The sequence below is a fragment of the Pan troglodytes genome, chromosome 19, assembly GCF_028858775.2.
Source record: "Pan troglodytes isolate AG18354 chromosome 19, NHGRI_mPanTro3-v2.0_pri, whole genome shotgun sequence".
Lineage (NCBI taxonomy): Eukaryota > Metazoa > Chordata > Mammalia > Primates > Hominidae > Pan > Pan troglodytes.
This window is the reverse complement of record NC_072417.2, coordinates 77,607,204-77,632,045: the sequence shown is the minus strand read 5'-3', so window position 1 is coordinate 77,632,045 and position 24,842 is coordinate 77,607,204. Positions and strand designations below refer to the sequence as shown.

The following is a 24,842-nucleotide window of genomic DNA, read 5'->3' as shown; positions in this document are numbered from 1 at the left end:
TAACTAATAAATGTGATTTTTCTCCCCATTCTCTCTTATTTATTTATTTGCGTATAGGCCTTTTACCTGGTGTGAGTTCCTGAATGTGGAAAACACCTGGCAGTAGTACCCAGCTTTGCAGTTAATTACTATGTTTGCTTTCCAGCAATACTGTTGGACTTTCTAGCTGGCCTTTTTTTAAACCCTTGTATACACTTGTAAAGAAGAACTATTTCCTGAACCTGGTACAGCACTTTACTAATGATAAAACTTTACTCCACTCCTGAATTACATTAACTCAATTGCTAAGCTGTTACCCCCTCTTAATCAGGTAGTAGTTTGGTAGTCTCACAGTGAAATGTAGATTGTTCCTTTTTCCCTGAACCTCTTTAAAGGTTTCCGTAAGTGAGGCTGGTATAAGAAATCATGGACTTTGGAATCAAACTTCCTCAGTCTGGGTATACCACTTTTCCACTTTCTGGGCGGGTCTTAAGGTCTCGACCTATTTAAATAGAAACTGCAAAATCAGAAACCTGCGATGTAATCATGAGTCTCTTAATAATAACAGTCACAAGTCTCATTGTTTTGATGAACCCATAGAAGGGGCCCCTGGAAGAAATTGCACGTATGTGGTTTTCTCTGACACCAGGAGAGTTTAAGACGTGTCAGGGCCCCTTGGTTTATTTCTAGTGCATTCCCAGGTGAGGCAGATGCTGCTGGCTGGGGACTGCCCTTTGGAAGCCACTGCAATATTTAAAGTGACCATACCACTACCCTAGTCACAAAGCCCTATCGCCCCCGCTCCCCGGGAGCTTAAACGTCAAGACAACGGCTCTGGGGTTAGGCCTAGGCCCCCTGGCGGCAGCATTTGCCTAGTTAAGAAGGCCTGGGCTTACAAATCACCGTAAAGGACCAAAACTGTTTAAATGGAAACCAAATGCCAAATTTAGTCCAAGTGCTTGATTGAGGTGTATATAGACGGTGATTTGGATAATACTGAAGTATTTTAATTTTCTGGACTGCAAAACAGTGGCAGAAGGAAGTGACTCAAGTGGCTACAGCACGGTTATAAATAGGTGGGAATAACCTTTACTGGTGCTTACGAGGAAAGAAAAAGATCAATCTGAAGGGAGGGGCGCGACGCGAACGGCAAGCTAGCAGAGAACCATCCGAGCCGGCGTCCGCCATGGTGGGCGGGGTATGGCTGCGGCCGGAACGCAGACATGCGCTTCCGGGGTGGGGCCTGCCGCCCGCAAGCACGCTCACCTCCGTTGCGCCTGCGCCGTGGCCTCCCCGGATTCTGTTAACGGTAGTGGTGGCTTGTTGGGATCCGCTGAGTGATGGGAGAGTGTGCTCTTTAACTTCGGAGAGAGATGCGCTCTCGTGTAGCCGTCAGGGCCTGCCATAAGGTCTGCAGGTGCCTGTTGTCTGGGTTTGGGGGTCGAGTAGATGCGGGGCCGCCGGAGCTGTTGACGGAAAGGAGTAGCCCCAAAGGAGGGCATGTGAAGTCGCACGCGGAGCTCGAGGGGAACGGCGGGCACCCAGAAGCCCCCGGGTCTGGAGAGGGAAGCGAGGCGCTGTTAGAGATCTGTCAGAGAAGGCATTTCGTAAGTGGAAGCAAGCAGCAGCTTAGCCGGGATTCTCTTCTGAGTGGGTGCCACCCCGGCTTCGGACCCTTGGGCGTAGAGTTGCGGAAGAACCTGGCCGCAGAATGGTGGACCTCGGTGGTGGTGTTCAGGGAGCAGGTATTCCCGGTGGACGCTCTCCACCACAAGCCAGGCCCTTTGCTACCCGGGGACAGTGCCTTCAGGTTAGTTTCTGCAGAAACTCTACGCGAAATCTTGCAAGACAAAGAGCTGAGTAAGGAACAGCTAGTAGCATTTCTTGAGAACGTATTAAAAACTTCTGGGAAACTACGGGAGAACCTTCTTCACGGTATGCTTCACGATTTCATGCTTCAAAACAGGTGTCGGGTGGAAAGGCGAGGCAGTCTTGCTGGATCTTGGGGATTGCAACTGGCCCTGTATTCCCATGCAAGGAAGTTAGCTAGTTCTCATCTTTTTGAAGTAGTCGGGTATATTAACAGTGCTTTACCCTGGAGAAAACTGGTCCATGGAATCATTGCTCCTTAAACAATCTGTCCGAAGGACCTGGGAACGCTCTCAATTTCACGGGGCAACTTCTGAACACAGTGCTGTCATTTAGTGCAATGTAGTCTAAGTGCATAAGGAACTACACAGACATTTTGAACTTTTCTTAGATTTATTCTAAGTAGAAATGTTGAAATTATAATTCTGAAACTATTTCATGTATATCATAGGATAAATCAAGGCCAGGCGCAGTGGCTCACGCCTGTAATCCCAGCATTTTGCAAGGCAGAGGCGGGTGGATCACCTGAGGTCAGGAGTTCGAGACTAGCCTGGCCAACATGGTGAAACCCCGTCTCTACTAAAAAGACAAAAATTAGCCGGCCGTGACGGCGAGCGCCTGTAATCCCAGCTACTTGGGAGGCTGAGGCAGGAGAATCGCTTGAACCCAGGAGGCAGAGGTTGCAGTGAGCCGAGATCACGCCACTGCACTCCAGCTTGGGTGACAAGAGCAAAACTCCGTCTCAAAAAAAAAAAAATTCAAATAGTTGGGTTAGTTGTTATTAGGAACCAAGATTTTCATTGTAAAAGAAGAGATAATATGTAAAAGAAGGTACGTATAAACTAATGTTAAATATGGATTGGTAAATTAAATATGAATTGGTAAATTAAATATGAATTGATAAATTAAAATTGAATATGGGTCTCACTCTGTCACCCAGACTCAAGTGCAGTGGTGTGATCATGGCTCACTGCAGCCTCGACCTCGGGCTCAAGTGAACCTCCCACCTCAGCCTCCCAAGTAGCTGGACTACAGGCACATGCCACCACACCCAGCTAATTTTTGTGTGTTTTGTAGAGATGAGGTTTTGCCATGTTGTCCAGGCTGGTCTTGAACTCCTGAGCTTAAGCAATTCGCCCATCTTGGCCCTCCAAAGTGCTGGGATTACAGGTGTGAGCCACAGTGCCCAGCCTCATGATTTTTAAAAATATATTTCCTAACTTTCTTCGTTTAAAGTTCCTAGAAGCAATGACCCTCAGTAGCAATGAGCACACCTAGTGCCCAGATCCTGGTTCCTTTTTTTTTTTTTTTTTTTGAGACAGAGTCTCGCTCTGCCGCCAAGGCTGGAGTGCAGTGGCACAATCTCGGCTCACTGCAAGCTCCATCTCCCAGGTTCACGCCATTCTCCTGCCTCAGCCTCCCGAGTAGCTGGGACTAGACTACAGGCACCTGCCACCACGCCTGGCTAATTTTTTGTATTTTTAGTAGAGACGGGGTTTCACCTTGTTAGCCAGGATGGTCTCGATCTCCTGACCTTGTGATCCGCCCGCCTCGGCCTCCCAAAGTGCTGGGATTACAGGCGTGAGCCACTGCGCCCGGCCTCCAGATCTTGGTTTCTAAGATGAACCAGTACTGGGAGAAATGGCTGATTCCGGGTCTGGGGTTAGGGAAAGTACAAGGTGAGTTTGAAACACTTTATGGTGCTAAAAAGCAAAGAATTGCTTGAAGACTAATGGGTCATATAAAAAGGTCACAGATGCTGGCTTGAGGAGGGTTGTCACTGGCCACATCTAGGACAAATTGAACATTAAGATACATATTAATGGTAATGGATCATAACACATTGACTAAAATCTAAGAGTCAATAGTATTAATCAAAAACAAATAATTGACCCTAGAGGTCGGGGGCGGGGGGAAGAGGTAGAGAAAGCTTATGTTTTTACAGAAGCTATGGAATAAATGTAGAAGGAAAGATACATTAGAAAATTCACCATTTCATGATATTGCAAACCCCGATATCATTGATTCAAGCAACAGTCATCAATGGATTCTAAAATATTGGGTGAAATACTGTTGGGGAGCAGGATATTATTGGGGAGTGGATATTTACTACCTTAACCAAGTAATCAAATTTGGTGTCTTCAGTAGTGGAATAATTTGATAACATGTTCCTCATGTTATGATGCAATAAGATACACACATCTACTATGTCGTATTTTGCTAAAAATGATTAGCCGAAATTAAATCATAAGGAAACAATCAGACAAATCCCAAATGTGAGACAATCTATGACTAACCTGGACTCACATCAAAAGTCAGTGTCATTAATAGCAAAATTAAGGGGGAAAGGAGGCAGGGGAAATGTTCTAGATTCAAATGGATGAAAGAAACCTACTCAGAATGCAGTACATGAATCTTAACTGGAAAGAGAACAGTAAAAGATATTTGGGGTGAAAATTGGAACAACTAAAATATCACCATATGTTAGATTATATTGTGGTATTATGGTTAACTTTTTATGGTGTTATAAGGGTATATAGGAAATATTTTTATTTTTAGAAGATGTATGCGGCAGGCCGGGCGTGGTGGCTCACGCCTGTAATCCCAGCACTTTGGGAGGGCGAGGCGGGCGGATTACCTGAGGTCAGGAGTTCAAGACCAGCCTGGCCAACATGGTGAAACCTCGTCTCTACTAAAAGTATAAAAAAATTAGCCGGGCGAGGTGGCAGGTGCCTGTAATCCCAGCTACTTGGGAGGCTGAGGCAGGAGAATCACTTGAACCCGGGAGGCGGAGGTTGCAGTGAGCCGAGATTGCACCACTGCACTCCAGCCTGGGCAACAAGAGAGAAACTCTGTCTCAAAAAAAAAAAAAAAAAAAAAAAAAAAAAAGATGTATGCGGCAGTATTTGGGAGTGAACAAGAAAAAAATGTGGCAAAATGTTGATAATCTAGGTAAAGGGTATACAAGTGTTCATTGTATATGGATGTTTATTATTTTTTCAACTTTCTTATAGATTTGAAAATCTTTGTCGGGCGCGGTGGCTCACGCCTGTAATCCCAGCACTTTGGGAGGCCAAGGCAGGCAGATCATGAGGTCAGGAGATCGAGACCAACCTGGCTAACACGGTGAAACCCCGTCTCTACTAAAAATACAAAAAAAATTAGCCGGGCGTGGTGGCGGGCGCCTGTAGTCCCAGCTACTCGGGAGGCTGAGGCAGGAGAATGGCATGAACCCGGGAGGCGGAGGTTGCAATGAGCCGAGACCCTGCCACTGCACTCCAGCCTGGGCGACAGAGCGAGACTCCATCTCAAAAAAAAAGAAAATCTTCAAACTAAAAACTCAGGGTGAAACTACCTAGAATTAAGTGGTGATCAATAAGATCTGTCTTTTTTTGTTTTTTTTAAGACAGGGTTTCACTCTGTTGCCCAGGCTGGAGCACAGTGGCACCATCCCAGCTCACTGCAACCTTGGCCTCCCAGGCTAAAGTGATCCACCTCCCAGCTTTCCAAGTAGCTGGGACTACAAGGCACACACCACCATGCCTGGCTTATTTTTGTATATTTTTAGAGATGGGGTTTTGCTGTGTTGCCCAGTCTGGTCTCAGAACTCCTGAGCTCAAGCAATCTGCCCACCTCGACCTCCCAAAGTGCTGGGATTCTAGGCGTGAGCCACCAAGCTTGGCCAACATCTGTCTTTATGCTGTGTTAACGTTATTACTACTATTAATGTGTCTATTGACAAAAACGATTTGGGTTTGTGGACTAGATGTATACAATGATTGATTTATCTTTTGACAGGTGCCTTGGAACACTATGTTAATTGCCTCGATCTGGTAAACAAGAGGCTACCTTATGGCCTTGCTCAGATTGGAGTGTGTTTTCATCCTGTTTTTGACACTAAGCAGATACCAAATGGTGTTAAAAGGTATAAAAAGTGGCAAATAACTTGGCCTTGTATTTAAATAGTCAAAAACCAGTCATTTCCACTTGGGATAAATTATATAATTTTCAGATAAGCTAACTTCCTGATATGTTTTATATCTAAAGTATTGGTGAGAAGACTGAAGCTTCGTTAGTATGGTTTACTCCTCCGAGAACTTCAAACCAGTGGCTTGATTTCTGGTTACGTCATCGACTCCAGTGGTGGAGAAAGGTACTGCAATAATTACCTTTAATTTAATAGTTAATACATAAATTGTCTTAATGTGTCAGTGGTAATTCTTCTGACATACAGGAAATTATATTTGATGTATGTAGCTATTAATATACAAATACAAAAACTCTTTGTAACAATTTTCATTGTTCTAGATTACAAAGTTACTTTGGTAAAAACATTTGTTGGGCTCAGATGTGTTTGTTAATTAGCCTTTCTGTGTAAGGTAAAATTCAAAGCCCTCACCTAGCATTCCTGGCTGATGTAAAGTTTGACCCTTGACCATTGTCACAGCTTCAGCCTTTGCTACCTACCTCCATGAACTTTCCATATTAGTCAAAATGGCTCTGTAATTGATGATCAAGTTTTAGTACTCACTGAAAAAAAAAGAGTTGAAGTAAGCATTTTTGTCTTGCCATGTGTTATGTTACCATTTCCCGACTCACACATCCCCAAATACCCATTTAAACTGTATGAAATAATCACGAGTCATCAAGAACTTCACAGAAGGGTAAGAATGAGGACTATGTGATACTTTCTTCTTTATCCCACTTTAGTCATGGTTAACTTCCCCTCTTCATTGGCCATAAAAGTCTGGATAACATTAACAGTTTTTTCTCTGTAGTTCTTTCCTACTAAAAAACAATATGTTAAGCAATATACTCAGTATTTTCACTTTTTATTTTATTTTATTTTTGTTGTCTGTTTTTGGTTTTTTTTTTGTTTTTGTTTTGTTTTTTTTCACAAGTACCAGTCATCTTTTATTTGGAGGTTAATTCCCATTAGGATATGAAAGGATTCAGCAACAATTGAGATTGTGTTGCTTATGAAGGGGCTGCAGCCAAGAAGGTTGCTGGGGGAGTGCAGAGCATGTCTTCTTCAGTGGTACTTGCATAGCCGCTCGTGCTTGAGCTCCTTGTAGGAAAGGCAGTAGATGAAGAGCATGTACCCTGCCAGCACCATGGTAAACCCCGAGATGCTCCCCTTCTTCACGTTGATGTACTTGTTGTAGTACCAGTAGTAACCTCTTTGAAACGCTCCATCAAGGCCACTAGGGCTGAAGTCCCACATCAAGATCGAGCTTGGCAGCTCCCCTAGTTTGACCTCCAGAAGTTTCTTGTCCTTCACTGGTACAACTGACTCCATCTTGGTTTTTTTAGAGACATAGTCTCACTCTTTTGCCTGGGCTGGACTGCCATTGCACAATCACAGCTCACTGCAACTTCTTTTATTATTTGTAGAGATGAAGTCTTGCTCTGTTACCCAGGCTGGTCTCGAAGTCCTAAGCTCAAGCGATCCCCCTGCCTCAGCCTCCCAAAGAGCTGGCATAACAGGCGTGAGCCACTGCGCCTGGCCAGTATTTTCACTTTTTAAAAATTAAATTTCAGCAACCTGTGGTCCCAGCTACTCTGAATCCTGAGGCAGGAGGATTGCTTGAGGCCAGCAGTAGGAGGCAGCAGTGAGCTATGATTGTACCTGTGACTAGCCACTGCACTCTAACCTGGGCAACAGAATGAGACACATCTCAAAAAAAAAAATGTAAATTAGAATAAACTTTAAAATTTGTATTCGGGACTTGACTAGTTTCGCATATTTGCTGAATAAAAAGTCAGACAATTTAAATTCTTACAGATAATTATGGGAGTTAAATTAGCGTTTATTTAAATATGTTAAGACAAACTTAAATTTTCTTTTCCAGTTTGCCATGAGTCCATCTAACTTCAGCAGCAGTGACTGTCAGGATGAAGAAGGCCGGAAAGGAAACAAACTTTACTACAATTTTCCCTGGGGAAAGGAGCTAATAGAAACCCTGTGGAACCTAGGAGATCACGAACTTTTACACATGTATCCTGGCAATGTGTCTAAATTACATGTATGTTTTACCTGGAGCTCCTATGTATTTTTTACCCAGATTCTCTATAATCATTTCCGAACCATTTGAGAATAAGGTGCAAACATGGTGTCTTAATACTTCATTGTGTATTTTTCAGATGCAGAGACACTCACCTACATAACTACAATCCAATCATCAAAATCAGGAAATTAACAGTAATCCACTATTGCCACAGAGCCCTACAAATTGAACTGATTATCTCAATAATGGCATTTATAGGTCCAAGATCTTATCTTTCATGTAGTTGTCATATGCCTTTACACTCCTTCAAATGAACAATTCCTCTTGTCTTGCGTGACCTTGACATTTTTGAAGAGTACAGTCTAGTTAATCTGTAGAATATGCCTTGGCTGGGATCTGTCTGCTGTTTCCACCTGATTTATGTATTTTTGTCGGGAGTACTACAGAAGTGGTAGTACTGAGAAGCTCTCTTCTCAGTGTGTCATATGAGGAGTGTTACTGGTGATGTTAACTTTTATCATTTAGTTAAGATGGTGTCTACTAGATTTCTCCAGTGTAAAGCTAATAAATAGTTTGTATTTATTAATTAACGGCCAGGTGCGGTGGCTCACGCCTGTAATCCCAGCACTTTGTGAGGCCGAAGTGGGAGGATCATGAGGTCAAGAGATTGAGACCATCCTGGCCAATGTGGTGAAACCCCATCTCTACTAAAAATGAAAAAATTAGCTGGATGTGGTGGCTTGCCCTTATAGTCTCAGCTACTTGGGAGGCTGAGGCAGGAGAATCGCTTGAACCCGGGAGATGGAGGTTGCGATGAGCCAAGATCGTGCCACTGCACTGCAGCCTGGCGACAGAACGAGACTCTGTCTCAAAAAAAAAAACAAAAAAATTAACTAGTAATTAATAAGTGTTGTGGGCAGATACTTTAAGATGATGCAGATAATTTCTTTGTCACCAAATTTTGCCTTACTGGTTGCAGCATTCATTGATGATTCTTGCCCAGATCAGTTATTAATGTGAGGTTTGCCAAATGGTGATTTTTTTTTTTTTCTTTATTTGAGACAGGATCTCACTCTATCACTCAGGCTGAAACACAGTGGTATGGTGATAGCTCACTGCAACCTCAAACTCTTGAGCTCAAGCAATCCTGCCTCAGCCTCCCAAGTAGCTAGGACTACAAGCATGTATCACCATGCCCGACTAATGGTTTAATATTTGTAGAGACGGGGTCTAGCTTTGTTGCCCGGGCTGGTCTCGAACTCCTGGGATGAAACAATCCCCCTGCCTCAGCCTTCCAAAATGCTTGGATTATAAGAATGAGTCACCATGTTTGGCCATGTCACCAAATTTTGCCTTACTGGTTGCAGCATCCCTTGATGATTCTTGCTCAAATCAGTTACTACGATGAGGTTTGCCAATGGTGTTTTTTTCCCCTTCCCTTTTTTTTTTTTTAAAAAAAAAAACAAATTCCATCATTCCTTCTAGATTTACTGGTCAGCAATATACTGTAGAGCTTTTCCTTCTCCCCCATTTTTTTTTTAAATTGGTATTTCACAGATTACTTTCTCAGGGGGTTACAGTGTGTTACTGTCATTATTTATTTTGATGGTCAAATTGTCCTAGACTTGGCCAGTGTCCTTTTGACATATTTCCATCATTGTCTTGATGAGCACTTCCTTACCTTTTGTAGCAATATATTGTTCCAGGATCATCAGTGAGCCAAGACTGTGCTACTGCACTCCAGCCTGTGCAACAGGATGAGACCATGTCTCAAAAAAAAAAAAAGAAAAGAAAAAGAAAAAATATATAGCAAAAACATAGGAGTTTATATATAATGAGTAGAAAGTAGATTAATTTTTATTTTTTTATTTTTTGAGACAGCATCTCACTCTGTTGCCCAGGCTGGAGTGCAGTGTCACAATTCCCAGGTTCAAGCGGTTCTTCTGCCTCAGCCTCCTGAGTAGCTAGGACTATAGGTGTGCGCCACCACGCCCGGTTAATTTTTGTATTTTTAGTAGAGACAGGGTTTCACCATATTGACCAGGCTGGAATTTTTAAATATGAATAACTAATGAAAAACTAGAAGGCTTATTAACTGGTGAACATTTTCCTTTAACTCCACCACCATCACACTTCATTTTGGGGTACTCAGCTCTCAAATGAAACTTATTGGTTATTATCACAGTTAACGAACAGCTCAACCTTGTGACTAGGGATTTAAAGATGATTTTTGTATTGTGGCTGTTAGTGTCTTATTTTGTTCTTTTTTTTCTTTTGTATGAAGAATGGGGTCTTGCTATGTTGCCCAGTCTGGTCTTGAATTCCTGGGCTCAAGCTGTTCTCCTGCCTCTGCCTTTCTGAGTGCTAAGATTACAGGTGTGAACTACCATGCCCAGATTATTTTGTTCTTTTATTGGTATCATTTTCACTAATGAAGAGTTTTCCTATTGCAGAAATTTTTCTCTTCCATGACATTGTTCCTTTTCTGTTTCCAGAGTTCACAAAATTATTTATCATTAGTTGAACATGTTATAAAATATTAAGTAGAATTTCTGTCATTTAGTATGCTTTCTTGAAATGTTTCTGAGGCCATTTCTTTCTTTTTTTAAAATTATTTAATAGAGATGGGGTCTCGCTGTGTTGCTCAGGCTGGTCTTGAACTCCTGGGCTCAAGCGATCCTCCTGCCTTAGCCTCCCAAAGTGCTGGGATTATAGGCGTAAACCACTGCACCCAGCCTCTTAGGCCATTTTGTATCTGTTTTTAGTTGATTTTATGGTTAATGTCCAAATATATTTTTTAGAGAACAGTGAAGCAGACCAATAAAGGCTGAAGAACAGTTAGGATAGAAAAGAATTTATTCTGGATAGTGTGAGAAATCAGATATTGTTGGAAGAGTTGCCACCAGATATCCTGACATTGTTGGATATCCAATTTTCAAAAAATTAGAAAACAATAAACAATCTTTTTTGTTTCTTTTAAATAGGGATGGGATCTTGCCATGTTGCCCAGGCTAGTCTCAAACTCCTGGGCTCAAGTGATCCTCCTGCCCTGGCCTCCCAAAGTGCTAGGATTACAGGAGTGAGTCACTGTGCCCGGCCTAAAGCATTCTTCATAAAGATTCAGATTTAGATTTTGTTTGATTCAAAGCGCACCACAGAATCTTTCAGTACTTGAGTTTGTCTTTTTTTTTTTTTTTTTGGAGATGGTGTCTCACTCTGTCACCCAGGCTGGAGTATAGTGGCACAATGTCTGCTCACTGCAGCCTCCACCTCCTGGGTTCAAGTGATTCTCATGCCTCAGCCTGCTGAGTAGCTGTGATTACAAGCATGCACCACCATGCCCAGCTAATTTATGTCTTTTTAGTAGAGGTGGGGTTTTACCATGTTGGCCAGGCTGGTCTCGAACTCCTGAACTCAAGTGATTCGTCCACCGTGGCCTCCCAATGTGCTGGGATTACAGGCATGAGCCACTGCTCCCAGCCCAGTTTATCTTATTAACTATCAGTTCGACGATAACTGTGTGAAATACAACTGGTAGAATAGAGTCCCAGGTATCAGAAAGTTTACTGTCTTTGAGGGCAAATTCTTGTGAATTTTTAAAGTATCATATGCAATTCAAATAGGTTTAAAATGTCAGTACATATATATATTAATGAAGACTGTGGTTGATCATGAATAATTAACAGAAGCTGAGGATTTAAATTTGTGGGGTTTTCTCTCTTTTTTTTTTGTTCTGTGACTCTAGCCAAAGGTGGTTATTTAAGTATTTTTAAAAATTACATGAATATCCAGGTGAACAATGATTTACAAAAAAAGAAAGATGAAAGTGGAACTGTTTTTATCCAAAACTTAAGAAATTTCTAGGATTGAAATTTTTAAGAAGTTTGAAATGATTCCTCTTCAGTTTAGTGAAGAAGTAAGTCTGTTTATCAATACTTAATTCATATCATGTACTATATGTAGTTTGTTTTCATAATTATGGCTTTAATGCAAAAAGTAAGTTTTTGAAAGATTTCTTTTTTATGAAAATAACTTTACGTTTCAGCAAATTATACTCCAAACCCCTTTCCCTAAAGCACACCATTTTTTTCCCTAAGGCCTCTTTTGAATAATCAGCAAACAATTTTTACTTAAAAGTGTTACCTTTCTAGGTAGGGCGCAGTGGCTCACGCCTGTAATCCCAGCACTTTGGGAGGCTGAGGTGGGCTGATCACCTGAGGTGAGGAGTTTGAGAACAACCTGGCCAACATGGTGAAACCCCGTCTCTACTAAAAATAGAAAAAAATTAGCCAGACATGGTGGTGTGTGCCTGTAGTCCTAGCTACTCAGGAGACTGAGGCAAGAGAATCACTTGAACCCGGGTGGCAGAGGTTGGCAATGAGGTGAGATCATGCCATTGCACTCCAGCCTGGGTGACAGAGCGAGACTCTGTCTGTATTTAAAAAAAAAAAAAAAAAAGTGTTATCTTTCTGAATACTAACTCTGAGCTCGGAAGCATTAAAGAAATAGTCTGTAGGGCTACTGAAAAAATTGATGCCTAAGTCCCTCTCCAGTTGAGTTCGTTCAGAATCTCTGGGATAGAGCCCAACCAAGCACCATAGTTTTAAAATTCACATTTGGGTCTCGCTGATGAAACACTGAGCTCAGTGAGAGCAGAGAATGCATCTTTATCGTCTTCGTGGGCCCAGTGCCTACCACAGGCCTGGTACAGAGTGGGTGCTTTGTAAAATGAAACTTTACTTTTGTATTCTGATTGTGTAAGTCTAAAATATGTACTCGGGAGGCTGAGGCAGGAGAATCACTTGAACCTGGGAGGCAGAGGTTGCAGGGAGCTGAGATCATGCCACTGCACTCCAGCCTGGCCAGGTGACAGAGTGAGACTCCGTCTCAAAAACAAACAAACAAAAAAAGTTCTGTGAAATGATTATTTTTCTTCTGTTTTTCTGTGAAGGGCCGAGATGGACGAAAAAATGTGGTTCCTTGTGTTCTGTCTGTAAATGGGGACCTAGACCGAGGCATGCTGGCCTACCTCTATGATTCTTTCCAGCTGACAGAGAACTCCTTTACAAGAAAGAAAAATCTTCATAGAAAGGTGCTGTTGATATTTCAGAGATAGACTTGGGAAACTAAAAATATGGGTTTGTTTGTTTGTTTTCTTAATGTTAGTGTGCTCGGTTTCTAACATAAACTCTGAATAATAAATTTAGTGCATGTAGTCTAAGTATTTTTCAGTTTTTTTAGAATCTGGCCACAGGAATAAGAATCAGGTTCTCATCGAGACCATCCTGGCTAAAACGGTGAAACCCCGTCTCTACTAAAAATACAAAAAATTAGCCGGGCGTGGTGGCGGGCGCCTGTAGTCCCAGCTACTCGGGAGGCTGAGGCAGGAGAATGGCGTGAACCCGGGAGGCAGAGCTTGCAGTGAGCCGAGATTGCGCCACTGCACTCCAGCCTGGGCGACAGAGCAAGACTCCGTCTCAGAAAAAAAAAAAAAAAAAAAAAAAAAAGAATCAGGTTCTCACAGAATAGAACAAGGCATCCCTAATAAGTAATCCCAAAGGCATTTCTGTTTAATTGTGAACAGACAGCTGTATCTATGACTCCTAGCCCCTGAACCTTTCCACTGGGGGCTTCCATTTGTATCAGAAGCTGAAGCATTGGTACATAGGAGGAAGAAAGACCCGGATCAGGGAGACCTGTGCTATTGACCTCTCTGCCCCAGTTGTCTGGCTTCTGGTCTTGTGCCACATGGCTGGTTCCTGGATCAGAGGAGCTAGATGTGGGCCTGGAAAGGCTGATTTTAGTGCATGAACATGCACTTGGAGCATGTTTATGGGTCAAAGAAAATCGAGAGGAGAAGTTGAAGTTATAGGAGAGAAAAGAAATGATTAATGGGGCAAGATGAAGGAAACCGGAGGGGTCAGGAAGGGATCAAGAGCCCAGGTAGAAGAATGTGTCTTGAAAAGGAGATATTTGAAACAGCAGGGAAGAAGAAAAAGGATAGTGAGATATAAAAAGGCTACTGGGCTTTTTGGTCTTTGAAGGACATTTTGATGCCCTCTATTTTCTCAGGGAGTTAGGAGGCACTATTAGTTTAAATGTGGAATAGTGGGGGTTGAAATGGCACGAGTGGGGAATAGTCATATACCCTTTGAACATAAAAGGAAGCTGCCCCAAATCAAAAGTTTTAACAAATAATGTTGAGTGTTCAGCTGGGATTGGGAACCATGAGTTTGTAGGAAACCACTCTTCTTAGTTAAGTGATTTATTATACAGTGTTCATTTAGCCTGCTATAGCCATAGAGAAGTCTGATTATAGAATTATTCTGGGGAATGGGGTTTATAAATGGTTTGTAGCTAACAAAAAAAGGAATCCTTTCTTTTTCTTACACTCCACTTCCAAACCATCAGCAAATCCTGTTTGACTCTAACTTCAAAACGTATCCTGAGTCTGACCACTTCCTAGCCTGTCTACTGCTACCACCCTGCTATAAGCCACTGCCACCCCTCCTCCCCTGATAGAGTAGCCCTGTTAAAAGGTGCATGTTGTGTTGCTCCTTTGCTCAGAACACTCCAGGAAAGCTTCTCATCTCACTCAGGAAAAACCGAAGCCCTCTTTTTGATCTGCTGTTCTCCACCTCACTCAGTCTGCTCCAGCAGCACTGACCTTGCTATTTCTAGAACATGCTGGAGATGCTGCCAGCTCAGAGCCCTGTCATTTGTATTCCCCATTGCCTAGAGTGCTCTTTCTTCATCATCCATGTCTCGTCCCCCCCACCTTCTTTCGAGTGTTTGCTCAAGTGTCACCATAGGGAGAGGACCTTTTCTGACCACCTTAAAGTTGCTGAAAACCTCCCTCAGCCTGCCTCTTGCCAGCATGTTCCATCTTCCTTTTTTAGCACCTACCACCTTCACATATATTATTTACTTATTTTTATTGTCTGTTTCTCCCTGCCACGAGAGACAGAGATTTTTACCCCTAGCACCTGGAACTGTTCCTGGTATCAGAGGCATTAAAATGTTTGTTGGATGGATTAATGAATGAGAAGAGAAGGCTGGGCTGAATGGCTCACGCCTATAATCCCAGCACTTTGGGAAGCCAAGGTGGGTGGATCATTCAGGTCAGGAGTTCGAGACCAGTCTCTCTGGGCAACATGGCAAAACTTCATCTCTACAAAAAAATACTAAAACTAGCTGGGCGTGGTGGCATGCACCTGTAGTCCCTGCTACTTAGGAGGCTGAAGTGGGAGGATGGCTTGAGCCCAGAGGCGGGGGTTGCAGTGAGGCATGAGTGGAGCATTCTAGCCTGGGCAACAGAGCCAGACCCTTTAAAAAAAAAAAAGCAAATTTCATTAAAAAATTTTTTTCATTCAAAAAAATATATATAAAAAGAGAAGAGCAGTAGGTTTTGACAAGAGAGAGAAAGTTGAAATGGTAAGCCATGTGGCCCAGGCTGGTAGGGTCCAAAGTGATGCTGAAAGAAGCATTTTGACTGAGGGAGTTGTCAGAAAATGGGAGGGTCTCAAGTTAATTTGTTTTTTTTTTTTTGAGACAGGATCTCACTCTGTCGCCCAGACTAGAGTGCAGTGGCACGATCTTGGCTCACTGCAGCCTTGACCTCCCGGGTCAAGCATTCTTCCCACTTCAGCCGCCTGAGTAGCTGGGACTACATGTATGCGCCATACCCAGCTAATTTCTTTGTATTTTTTTGGTAGAGAGAAGTTTTCACCGTGTTGCCCAGGCTGGTCTCAAACTCCTGAGCTCAAGGAATCCACCTGCCTCAGCCTCCCAAAGTGCTGGAATTACAGGCATGTACCACCATGCCTGGCCAAATTAATTTCTTTCTGCCAAACATCTAAGTGGAGAAATCTGGGAGGCAGCTGAATATGTTACTACATGGTGTTTTTATGACCTCAGCTAACTTCTGTTTTCACACAGAAAATTATAACTGTTAAGAAACTGTTTGTTAATATTTGTGTTATATTTAAACTTGTGTTATATTTAAACAAACTATGCTTTTTCCCCTTTCCTGTCTTCTCCTTCCCCCATTTAATTGCCTTAGGTACTTAAACTTCACCCTTGTTTAGCCCCTATTAAGGTTGCTTTGGATGTAGGAAGAGGCCCCACATTGGAACTAAGACAGGTGAGTTAAATGAGTTTAAATGTCATTATTTTAATTACAGATTGAGTATTATCCAAAACGCTTTGGACCAGGACCATTTTGGATCTCGGATTTTTTTGGTATATTTGCATCTCTAATCCAAAAATCCAAAATCTTAAATGTTCTGATGAGCATTTCCTTTGAACTCAAGGTTTCAGGTTTTGGAGCATTTTGGATTTCGGATTTTCTGATTAGGGATGCTCAACCTAACCCTTACTCTAAGTAAACTTGATAGCTTGCCATTTAAAATTTTATTTTGATTCATTTGCTTTTTAAAATGTTTTAGGTCGGGCGTGGTGGCTCACGCCTGTAATCCCAGCACTTTGGGAGGCCAAAGCGGGTGGATCATGAGGTCAAGAGATCGAGACCATCCTGGCCAATATGGTGAAACTCCATCTACTAAAAATACAAAAATTAGCTGGGTGTGGTGGCACGCACCTGTAGTCCCAGCTACTCAGGAGGCTAAGGCAGGAGAATCACTTGAACCTAGGAGGCAGAGGTTGCAGTGAGCTGAGATCGCACCACTGCACTCCAGCCTGGGCGACAGAGAGAGACTCCGTCTCAAAAAAAAAAAAAAAAAGTTTTTAATTTGCCTGGCCAATATGGCAAAACCTGGTGTCTACTAAAAATACAAAAATTAGCTGAGCATAATGGTGTGTGCCTGTAATTCCAGCTATTCAGGAGGCTAAGGCACAAGAATCACTTGAACCTGGGAGGTGGAGGTTGCAGTGAGCCGAGATCGCACCACTGCACTCCAGCCTGGGTGACAGAGCAAGACCCTGCTTCAGAAAAAAAAAAAAAAAAAAGCTTTAATTAAATAATGAACTGTGGGTAAGTACTGTGATTATATATAATTTTGAAGTGTGTTAAAGAAGCTGAATACAGTTCAGTGGGTTTGCTGTTCATGCCCATTCATAGTTTCACTTTTTAGTGAGTGAGTAGACATAGTAATTAAAATATTTGTACACATGTTAGTGAATTATTTCTTTCCCCTTTGAACTTTTTATTTATTTATTTATTTATTTTGAGACGGAGTCTTGCTCTGTCACCCAGGCTGGAGTGCAGTGGCACGATCTCGGCTCACTGCAACCTCTGCCTCCCAGGTTCAAGCAATTCTCCTGCCTCAGCCTCCCTAGTAGATGGGATTACAGGTACACACCACCACACCTGGCTAATTTTTTAGTATTTTTAGTAGAGACAGGGTTTCACCATGTTGGCCAGGCTGGTCTCCAACTCCTGACCTCAAGTGATCCGCCCACCTCGGCCTCCCAGCGTGCTGGGATTACAGGCGTGAGCCACCGTGCATAGCCTTTCCCCTTTGAACTTAACACTTTTGGTAACTGACTATATTCAGATATTCTAGATCTATAATTTTATTTTGATTTTTCTAATTTGTTCTAATGATTAAATACTCTTAAGAAAGGCCATGGGGGATGGCTTTCATTTCGTTCCAGAGACTCCTTCAGCAGTCGTCATTTCTGTCTGGGTGATTGAGACCCAGCCCAGACCTGAATGCGGACACTAAAAAGATTTAAAGACTTTGAGAGTCCCCCAGCTTTCTGACCCTGGCTTTTGTGGAGAGGTCTGGGAAGATGGGAGATAGTGAGCTCAAAGAAGGAGAAGATAATGGCTTATGTCCCACATTTTCTCCCAGGGTATGGCAGCCTCCCTAATAACCTTATAAGCTAGGAAGCTCCTAGGATGCTGTAGCTCAGTCACCATTTAATAATGTCTGGAGAGATTTGTGGTTGTCCTAAGAGTGGGAGGGTACTGCAGGCCTCTCCTGGAGGCCAGGAATGCTGCTAAACACCCTGGGTCTGCAGTGCAAGGGTGAGGAACCCTGCTCTGGACTGTTGGTGCTAGACTGTTAAGGGGGTTTTAAATTTTGCTTTGTTTTGCTTCGCTATTGCTTGTAAAGAAAACAGTTTACTGTGTCATTTATTCATCGTTACTTCTGTATTTCCAGTCAAGCTTTTGTCTCCAGCATTCCAGTGAAATGGGTTGATCAGTCTCTTCTTGAAACATTTTCCGGGGTTTGCTTCTGGAATACCACTCTCCTTTTTCTCATCCTTTTTCTTTCCTGGCTCTTCTGCCTCTTCCTGACTTGGTGGTATAACCTAGGGCTCAGGTCTCACCTCTCAGATGAGGGCTCTGAGTTCATACAGCCCTTTGGATCTCCTGGTTTTTTTCTGACAGAATCTGTTTTGGTTTTGTTTGTGTTTTGAATGATACTAAGGGTAATAAAAATTCTTATTTGATATACAAATTTCTCAGAAGATTGGCATTTAGTATTCAGCTTTGCTATGCTTAATTACTTCATTTTCAGAAGAAGCATACGATTTATAAAGTATGATATGGAAGTTATAAACATTAACATCACATAATTAAAGAAACATACCCATTGTAGAGATTGAAGAGGGTGATTTGTGGCTTCACAAAAATAGAATAATCACTCTAGCTACCATTATTTCTTTCATATTTGAAGTTTTTCTATTTCTTTCTAGGTTTGTCAAGGGCTATTTAATGAGTTACTAGAAAATGGGATTTCTGTGTGGCCTGGTTATTTGGAAACTATGCAGTCCTCATTGGAACAACTTTATTCAAAGTAAGAATTGTATTTTCATTAAAGAGTGTATTTATTCAAGAGTTTTTGATTATGAATTACAGAAACAAATCTCTTCTAAATTTATATATAAAATATAATTTTAAATTATTCCTCAGTTTCCCTTTTACAGAACTATGTGTACTTAGTTAATTGCCTCAGCAGGGAACAGTATTCAGCAAGTATGTTTGAGCACATGCTGTATGTAGTTCCAAGACTTAATGTCATGAAGTATGTATACCTCAGCTTATCCACTTATGGATGAAAGTATGTATGTAGAGAGCATGTGTTGAATCAAGACTGAAGGAATATGAGTGGAATGCCTTTCTTTGCTGGCATTGTGATCCATTCTGAGACTGAGTGGAAGGGAATTCTGGAGGGATAGTCTGTTCTAGTCTTCTAAGGGATTGGCACCTCTGTTCACCCAATTGCTCAAGACAGAGAAACTGGCTATCATCCTTAACTCCTCCCTCTTCCTCATTCTCTACATCCAGTCTATCATCAAATGCTGTCAGCTTGCTTCCTAAATGTATCTCATCCATCTCTGTCTTCGCTGCCACTACCCAAGTTAGAGTCACCAATATCTCTTGCCTGGATTATTGAAATCATCTCCTAATGAGCTCTCTGTGTCTAGTCTCACCCCATGCTATTTCATTAATTGTTGTTTTTAAATAATCCATTCTTGTTACTTTTTTAAAGCTTTTTGTGTTGAATATGTATCTTTTGGGTGAAAAGTTGTGAACCATTGTGTTTTGATCTTCAGTTCTCTGAACATTTAAAATACACCTTCCAGGCTGGGCACAGTGGCTCACACCTGTAATCCCAGCACTTTGGGAGGTCGAGGCGGGCAGATCACCTGAGGTCAGGAGTTCAAGACCAGCCTGGCCAACATAGCAAAACCCCGTCTCTACTAAAAATACAAAAAATTACCTGGCCATGGTGGCTTGTGCCTGTAGTCCTAGCTACTTGGGAGGCTGAGGCAGGAGAATCGCTTGAACCCAGGAGGCGGAGGTTGCAGTGAGCTGAGATCAAGCCACTGCACTCCATCCTGGGTGACAGAGCGAGACTCCTTCTCAAAAAAAAAAAAAAACACCTTTCAGATGATGTCCAAAGAAAAGTAGTTTTCTATAATTAGAGCATCTAATGGTTTTATTATGTGTAAAATGAAGGGGCAGCACTTGAACTTTCTTGTCCTCTCAGGTTCTAAATTCTTATCCTTTGAGCCATGTGGACATTATCAAGTTGCAGTTGTTCTTTATATGGTAAAGGTTTTATTGTCCCAGGATATTTTTATGAAATTATTATTAAACACGTACTATGTTTTATTCACTTTGATATAGTGGTGAACAACACAGAAAAATGTACTATTCTTTTTTTTTTTTTTTTTTTAAAGACAGAGTCTTGCACTGTCGCCCGGGCTGGTGCAATGGCATGATCTCGGCTTACTGCAACCTCTGCCTCCCGTGTTCAAGCGATTCTCCTGCCTCAGCCTCCCGAGTAGCTGGGATTACAGGCGCCTGCCAGCACGCCCAGCTAATTTTTTGTAGTTTTGGTAGAGATGGGGTTTCACTCTGTTGGCCAGGCTGGTCTCGAACTCCTGACCTCGTGATCCACCCACCTCAGCCTCCCAAAGTGCTGGGATTACAGGCATGAGTCACCACGCCCAGCCATACTATTCTTGTTAAGCTTATATTCTAGTAGGACAAAATAGACAATAAATAAACAGAGAAATAAAAAGTTTCTGATGGAGTCCTACAAAGGAAATAAACAGTAATGAGATAGTGTGACTTGGTAAGCATACAGAAGGTCAGCCGTGCATCTATCTGTTTGGTTATTGCTGAACTAGAAGCTATAAGCTAGCATACTCAATAAAGGAAACATGATTTTGGTATAATTTGTTATACAAAATTGCATCTTTATTATAATATTGTTTATTGCAAGAGACTTCAGTCTAAAATAATTGTTCTTGGATTGCATCCAAGAACCAAAAGGCTGAGGTTATTATGAGGTTCATCTGTGATATCACCCCAAATGATGTGTTGAGGTACCAGTGTTTATTCTCAGATTTTATTTTCTTTTATGACTTTTCAGCTCTAGCAATAAGTTAGAAGCTGTCTGAAAATATTACTTTAAATACGATTCAGAAACTTAAAAAATGTTGGGTTTTTTTGGTCCACCCTTAAGCCCTGAGTCTGTGACTCTTGAGAGTGCATGAACACTGAATTACAGCTGGCAACGTGGAGGAATTTATTATTTACATTTGTGCTCATGTGTCTGTTTAACTACTTTTTTCTTAGGTATGATGAAATGAGTATTCTCTTCACAGTTTTGGTTACTGAAACTACTTTGGAGAATGGATTAATACATCTGAGAAGCAGAGACACCACAATGAAGGAAATGATGCATATATCCAAATTAAAAGACTTTTTGATTAAGTATATATCATCAGCTAAGAATGTATAGATTTTTATATTTGTATAATAAATATTATTCTCTCCTAATTTGGTTGTCTTATGTTCGCTTAGATTTATTTCTAGCCCCTTTGCACTTATAAAGTGGACATTTGTGGTGCTTGCTTTCATTCAGTGTTTATATTTTTGATGTCTTTCATTGTATCAGGAATATGTTCAGCTACAAGAAACAAAAATCTACTATACTGGATTAAGCAAATTGGGGTTTGTTTTTCTCACATACAAGAACTCTAGCGGGTAGACTGTCCAAAGCTAGTATTACTGTTTCTATAGTTAGGGACCCAGGCACTTCCCTTCTGTTCTGCCATGTTTAGTACGCTGGTGTTTATAATTGTTGCTTCGGGATCTTAGGTGGCTGCTGTATTTCCAGCCTAATTATCATTCTAGTTAGGAGAAAAGTTAAAGAGACAAGAGCTAGTCAGCCAACACTCTTCCCTTTTAAATTAGGGAAGTAAAAACTTTTCCAGACATCCCAGTCGGAAGATGTCTTTACATCTCTTTGGTCAGAACTAAATCACATGATAATTTCTAGACAAATCCAAGGGAATGAAAATGATCTGATTTAGATCAAACGCAATTTATCCCTTGAGGCTGCAATAGTAGCTTACTCTCTCAGAAATGGGCTTTGTTACCAGGAAGGAAAAGGTCTTTATGGAATCTGCTACATCTATACTGTCAGATATCAAAAATTAACCTAAAACTAAACTTTTAAAACTTAGAATATTTATGGATTTTTGAAAAGCAACTAAAATATATGTTAGATGTCATATATTGCAGTTAGTTTCCTAATATCTATGTTTATAAGAAATCTTTTAACTTTTATGTGTTGATATGATTGTGTAAAATATCCCATTGTTACCAACTTGACAAAAATTCCAACCGATAGTGCCTGTAAAATATTTCAAAAGTTTGACTAACTTAATTGATTTTACTTGATAGGTTTTTCTCTTTTTTTTTTTAATTTTAATTTTAATTTTTTTTGTAGAGACAGGGTCTCACTATGTTGGCTAAGCTGGTCTTTCACTCCCAGCCTCAAGTAATCCTCCTGCCTTGACCTCCTAAAGTGATGGGATAACAATTTTGAGCCACTGCACCTAGCCTTGTTTTGGTTATTTTATGCTTTTTTTTATTATGGAGAATTTTAAAAGCAGACATATAATTGTACTAATCCTATGTACTGATCATCTAGCACCAACAACAATCAACCTTTGGCCAGTCCCACCTCATCCACTAATACCACCCTTCCATATTATATCAGTAATTTATTTATTTACATTTATTTATTTATTTAAGAGACAGGGTCTCACTATGTGGCCCAGGCTGGTCTCAAACTCCTAGGCTCAAGTGATCCTCCTGTCTCAGCCTCCCAAAATATGGGGATTACAGGCATGAACCACCTCACCTGGCCTCCTTGAATATTATTTCAAGGCAGATAGCAGCTACCATTTAATCTGGAAATATTTAAGGATCTTTTGTTAATAACCACACTATTATCACATTAAAAAAATAACACTACATGATATCAAGGAATTATTTACAATTTTCTTGGGTGTGATAATGGTAGTATGTTTATATTTTTCTTTTTTAAAAAATCCTTGTCTGACAGATACATACATTTATGGTAATTGAGACTTGCTTTATAATTCTCCTGTTTAAAACAAACTTTTTTAAGTGGTGGGAGATGAAATAAGAATAGCACTGAGTTGGCCAGTGGCTGACGCTTGTAATCCCAACCCTTTGGGAGGCTGAGGCAGGTGGATTACCTGAGGTCAGGAGTTTGAGACCAGCCTGGCCAACATGGTGAAACTACTAAAAATACAAAAAAAGCTGGGCGTGGTGGCGGGTGCCTGTAATCCCAGCTACTTGGGAGGCTGAGGCAGGAGAATCGCTTGAACCCAGGAGACAGAGGTTGCAGTACCAACATCGTGCCATTGTACTCCAGCCTGGGTGACACAGTGAGACGCTGTCTCAAAAAAAAAAAAAAAAAAAAAAAAGGAAGTGGTAGTAGTGTCTGTTTGTTTCTTTTTTGGGGTTGCCAGCAACCATTGATTAATACCGCAAGTGATGAGTTCATTAAAGCTTGCAAAATGGTGATATTCTATCTTCCTTCTTTGTTTGCTAGAGTACTTTTTTTTGTTATTGTTTTTGTTTGAGTTGGAGTTTCACTCTTGTTGCCCAGGCTGGAGTACAATGGCGCAAACTCAGCTCACTGCAACCTCCGCCTCCCAGGTTCAAGTGATTCTCCTGCTTCAGCCTTTCCAAGTAGCTGGGATTACAGGCATGCGCCACCATGCCCTGCTAATTTTGTATTTTTAGTAGAGATGGGGTTTCTCCATGTTGGTCAGGCTGGTCTTGAACTCCCGACCTCAGGTGATCTGCCCGCCTCGGCCTCCCAAAGTGCTGGGATTACAGGCATGAGCCACCGCACCCGGCAGTTTGCTAGAGTACTTCTATGAAGAAAAGCTTCTTACTGAGTATTTGCTTACCTAGAGGTATGGGAAAGGTAGGATAAATGCTGGATTATTTAAAGTTATTATTCCTTTTGATGCTCAAATTGTCCCATCTTTGGCCAATGGGAACCTCTTCAAGTTGGCCTCAAGTCTTTTTTTTTCTTTCTTGAGACAGTCTTGCTCTGTCACACAGTCTGGAGTGCAGTGGTGCGATCTTGGCCTACTGCAACCTCTGCCTCCCGGGTTAAAGCCTCCCTGCCTCAGCCTCCTGAGTAGCTGGGATTACAGGCGCCTGCTACCACACCTGGTTAATTTTTTGTATTTTTAGTAAAGTTTCACCATATTGGCCAGGCTGGTCTTGAACTCCTGACCTCAGGTGATCTGCCCACCTCAGCCTCCCAAAGTGTTGGAATTACAAGTGTGAGCCACTGTGCCTGGCCAGCCTCAAGTCTTTTTGACACACCTTACTAGTCTTTGATAATTTCCTTCTAATAACTACTGTAGAGATTGTATATTCCAAGGAGCTCTGGGGTTTTTTTTTATTGGAAAAAAGTGGACACCATACTTTGGATACTAGGAATGCTCATTGATAGAAGGCAGTCTTTGTTTCTAGGCCTTTCCAGTATTAAGAGCTAGCAAATATAGGAGAGTGTGTATTTTCTCCCTGAAAAAAAAAATTGGCCAGATGTGGTGGCTCATACCTGTAATCCCAATACTTTGGGAGGCTGAGACAGGAGGATCACTTGAGCCCTGGAGTTCAAGACCAGCCTAGGCAACATAGACCACATCTCTAAAAAAAAGCTTTGAAAATTAGCCAGTCATAGTGGCTCAGGCCTATAGTCCCAGCTACTTGGGAAGCTGATGGGGGTGGACGGCTTGAGCCCGGGGAGTCGAAGCCGCAGGGAGCTTGGATCACACCACTGTACTCCTGCCTGGGCAACAGAGCAAGACCCTGTCTCAAAAAAAATAAAAAACAAGGCCGGGCACGGTGGCTCACGCCTGTAATCCCAGCACTTTGGGAGACCGAGGTGGGTGGATCATTTGAGGTCAAGAGTTCAAGATCAGCCTGGCCAACACGGTGAAACCCCGTTTCTTCTACAAATACAAAAATTAGCTGGGCATAGTGGCAGGCGCCTGTAATCCCAGCTACTTGGGAGTTTGAAGCAGGAGAATTGCTTGGACCTGGGAGGCAGAGGTTGCAGTGAGCCAAGATCACGCCACTGCACTCCAGCCTGGGCAACAGGGTGAGACTCCATCTCCAAAATAATAATAATAATAACAAATAAAAAATAAATTATGAGT

General features: G+C 41.7%; 2 protein-coding genes across 5 annotated transcripts; one reads left to right on the top strand and one right to left on the bottom strand.

The window, feature by feature from the left end:
- Positions 1-1,212: 1,212 nt before the first annotated feature.
- POLG2 (DNA polymerase gamma 2, accessory subunit) lies at positions 1,213-21,120 on the top strand. 4 transcript variants are annotated; one of them, XR_010153072.1, is made up of 9 exons: positions 1,213-1,914; positions 5,647-5,773; positions 5,896-6,001; positions 7,701-7,874; positions 12,808-12,948; positions 15,919-15,999; positions 16,691-16,848; positions 18,522-18,622; positions 20,917-21,120. XR_010153072.1 is itself a non-coding variant. In XM_001162210.6 (8 exons), the coding sequence occupies exons 1-8, from the start codon at positions 1,353-1,355 to the stop codon at positions 21,080-21,082; spliced, it is 1,458 nt and encodes a 485-aa protein (XP_001162210.2). In that variant the 5' UTR covers positions 1,213-1,352; the 3' UTR covers positions 21,083-21,120. The 4 variants fall into 4 exon arrangements, 3 of the variants coding, with proteins under 3 accessions (XP_001162210.2, XP_024206323.2, XP_024206324.2); XM_001162210.6 differs by lacking the exon at positions 16,691-16,848; XM_024350555.3 differs by lacking the exons at positions 12,808-12,948; positions 16,691-16,848.
- LOC740112 (ATP synthase subunit f, mitochondrial-like) lies at positions 6,779-7,215 on the bottom strand. The gene has a single exon (XM_054671494.2). It carries the CDS (start codon positions 7,145-7,147, stop codon positions 6,881-6,883), a length of 267 nt encoding a protein of 88 aa, XP_054527469.1. The 5' UTR covers positions 7,148-7,215; the 3' UTR covers positions 6,779-6,880.
- Positions 21,121-24,842: the final 3,722 nt, after the last annotated feature.

Bases quoted from the DNA above. Each gene is read 5' to 3' on its own strand.
- POLG2 (XM_001162210.6), top strand. From the start codon at position 1,353: ATGCGCTCTCGTGTAGCCGTCAGGGCCTGCCATAAGGTCTGCAGGTGC. The intron at 1,915-5,646 runs GTATGCTTCACG...ATCTTTTGACAG, and splicing joins ACGGGAGAACCTTCTTCACG to GTGCCTTGGAACACTATGTT. The intron at 16,000-18,521 runs GTGAGTTAAATG...ATTTCTTTCTAG, and splicing joins CCACATTGGAACTAAGACAG to GTTTGTCAAGGGCTATTTAA.
- LOC740112 (XM_054671494.2), bottom strand. From the start codon at position 7,147: ATGGAGTCAGTTGTACCAGTGAAGGACAAGAAACTTCTGGAGGTCAAA.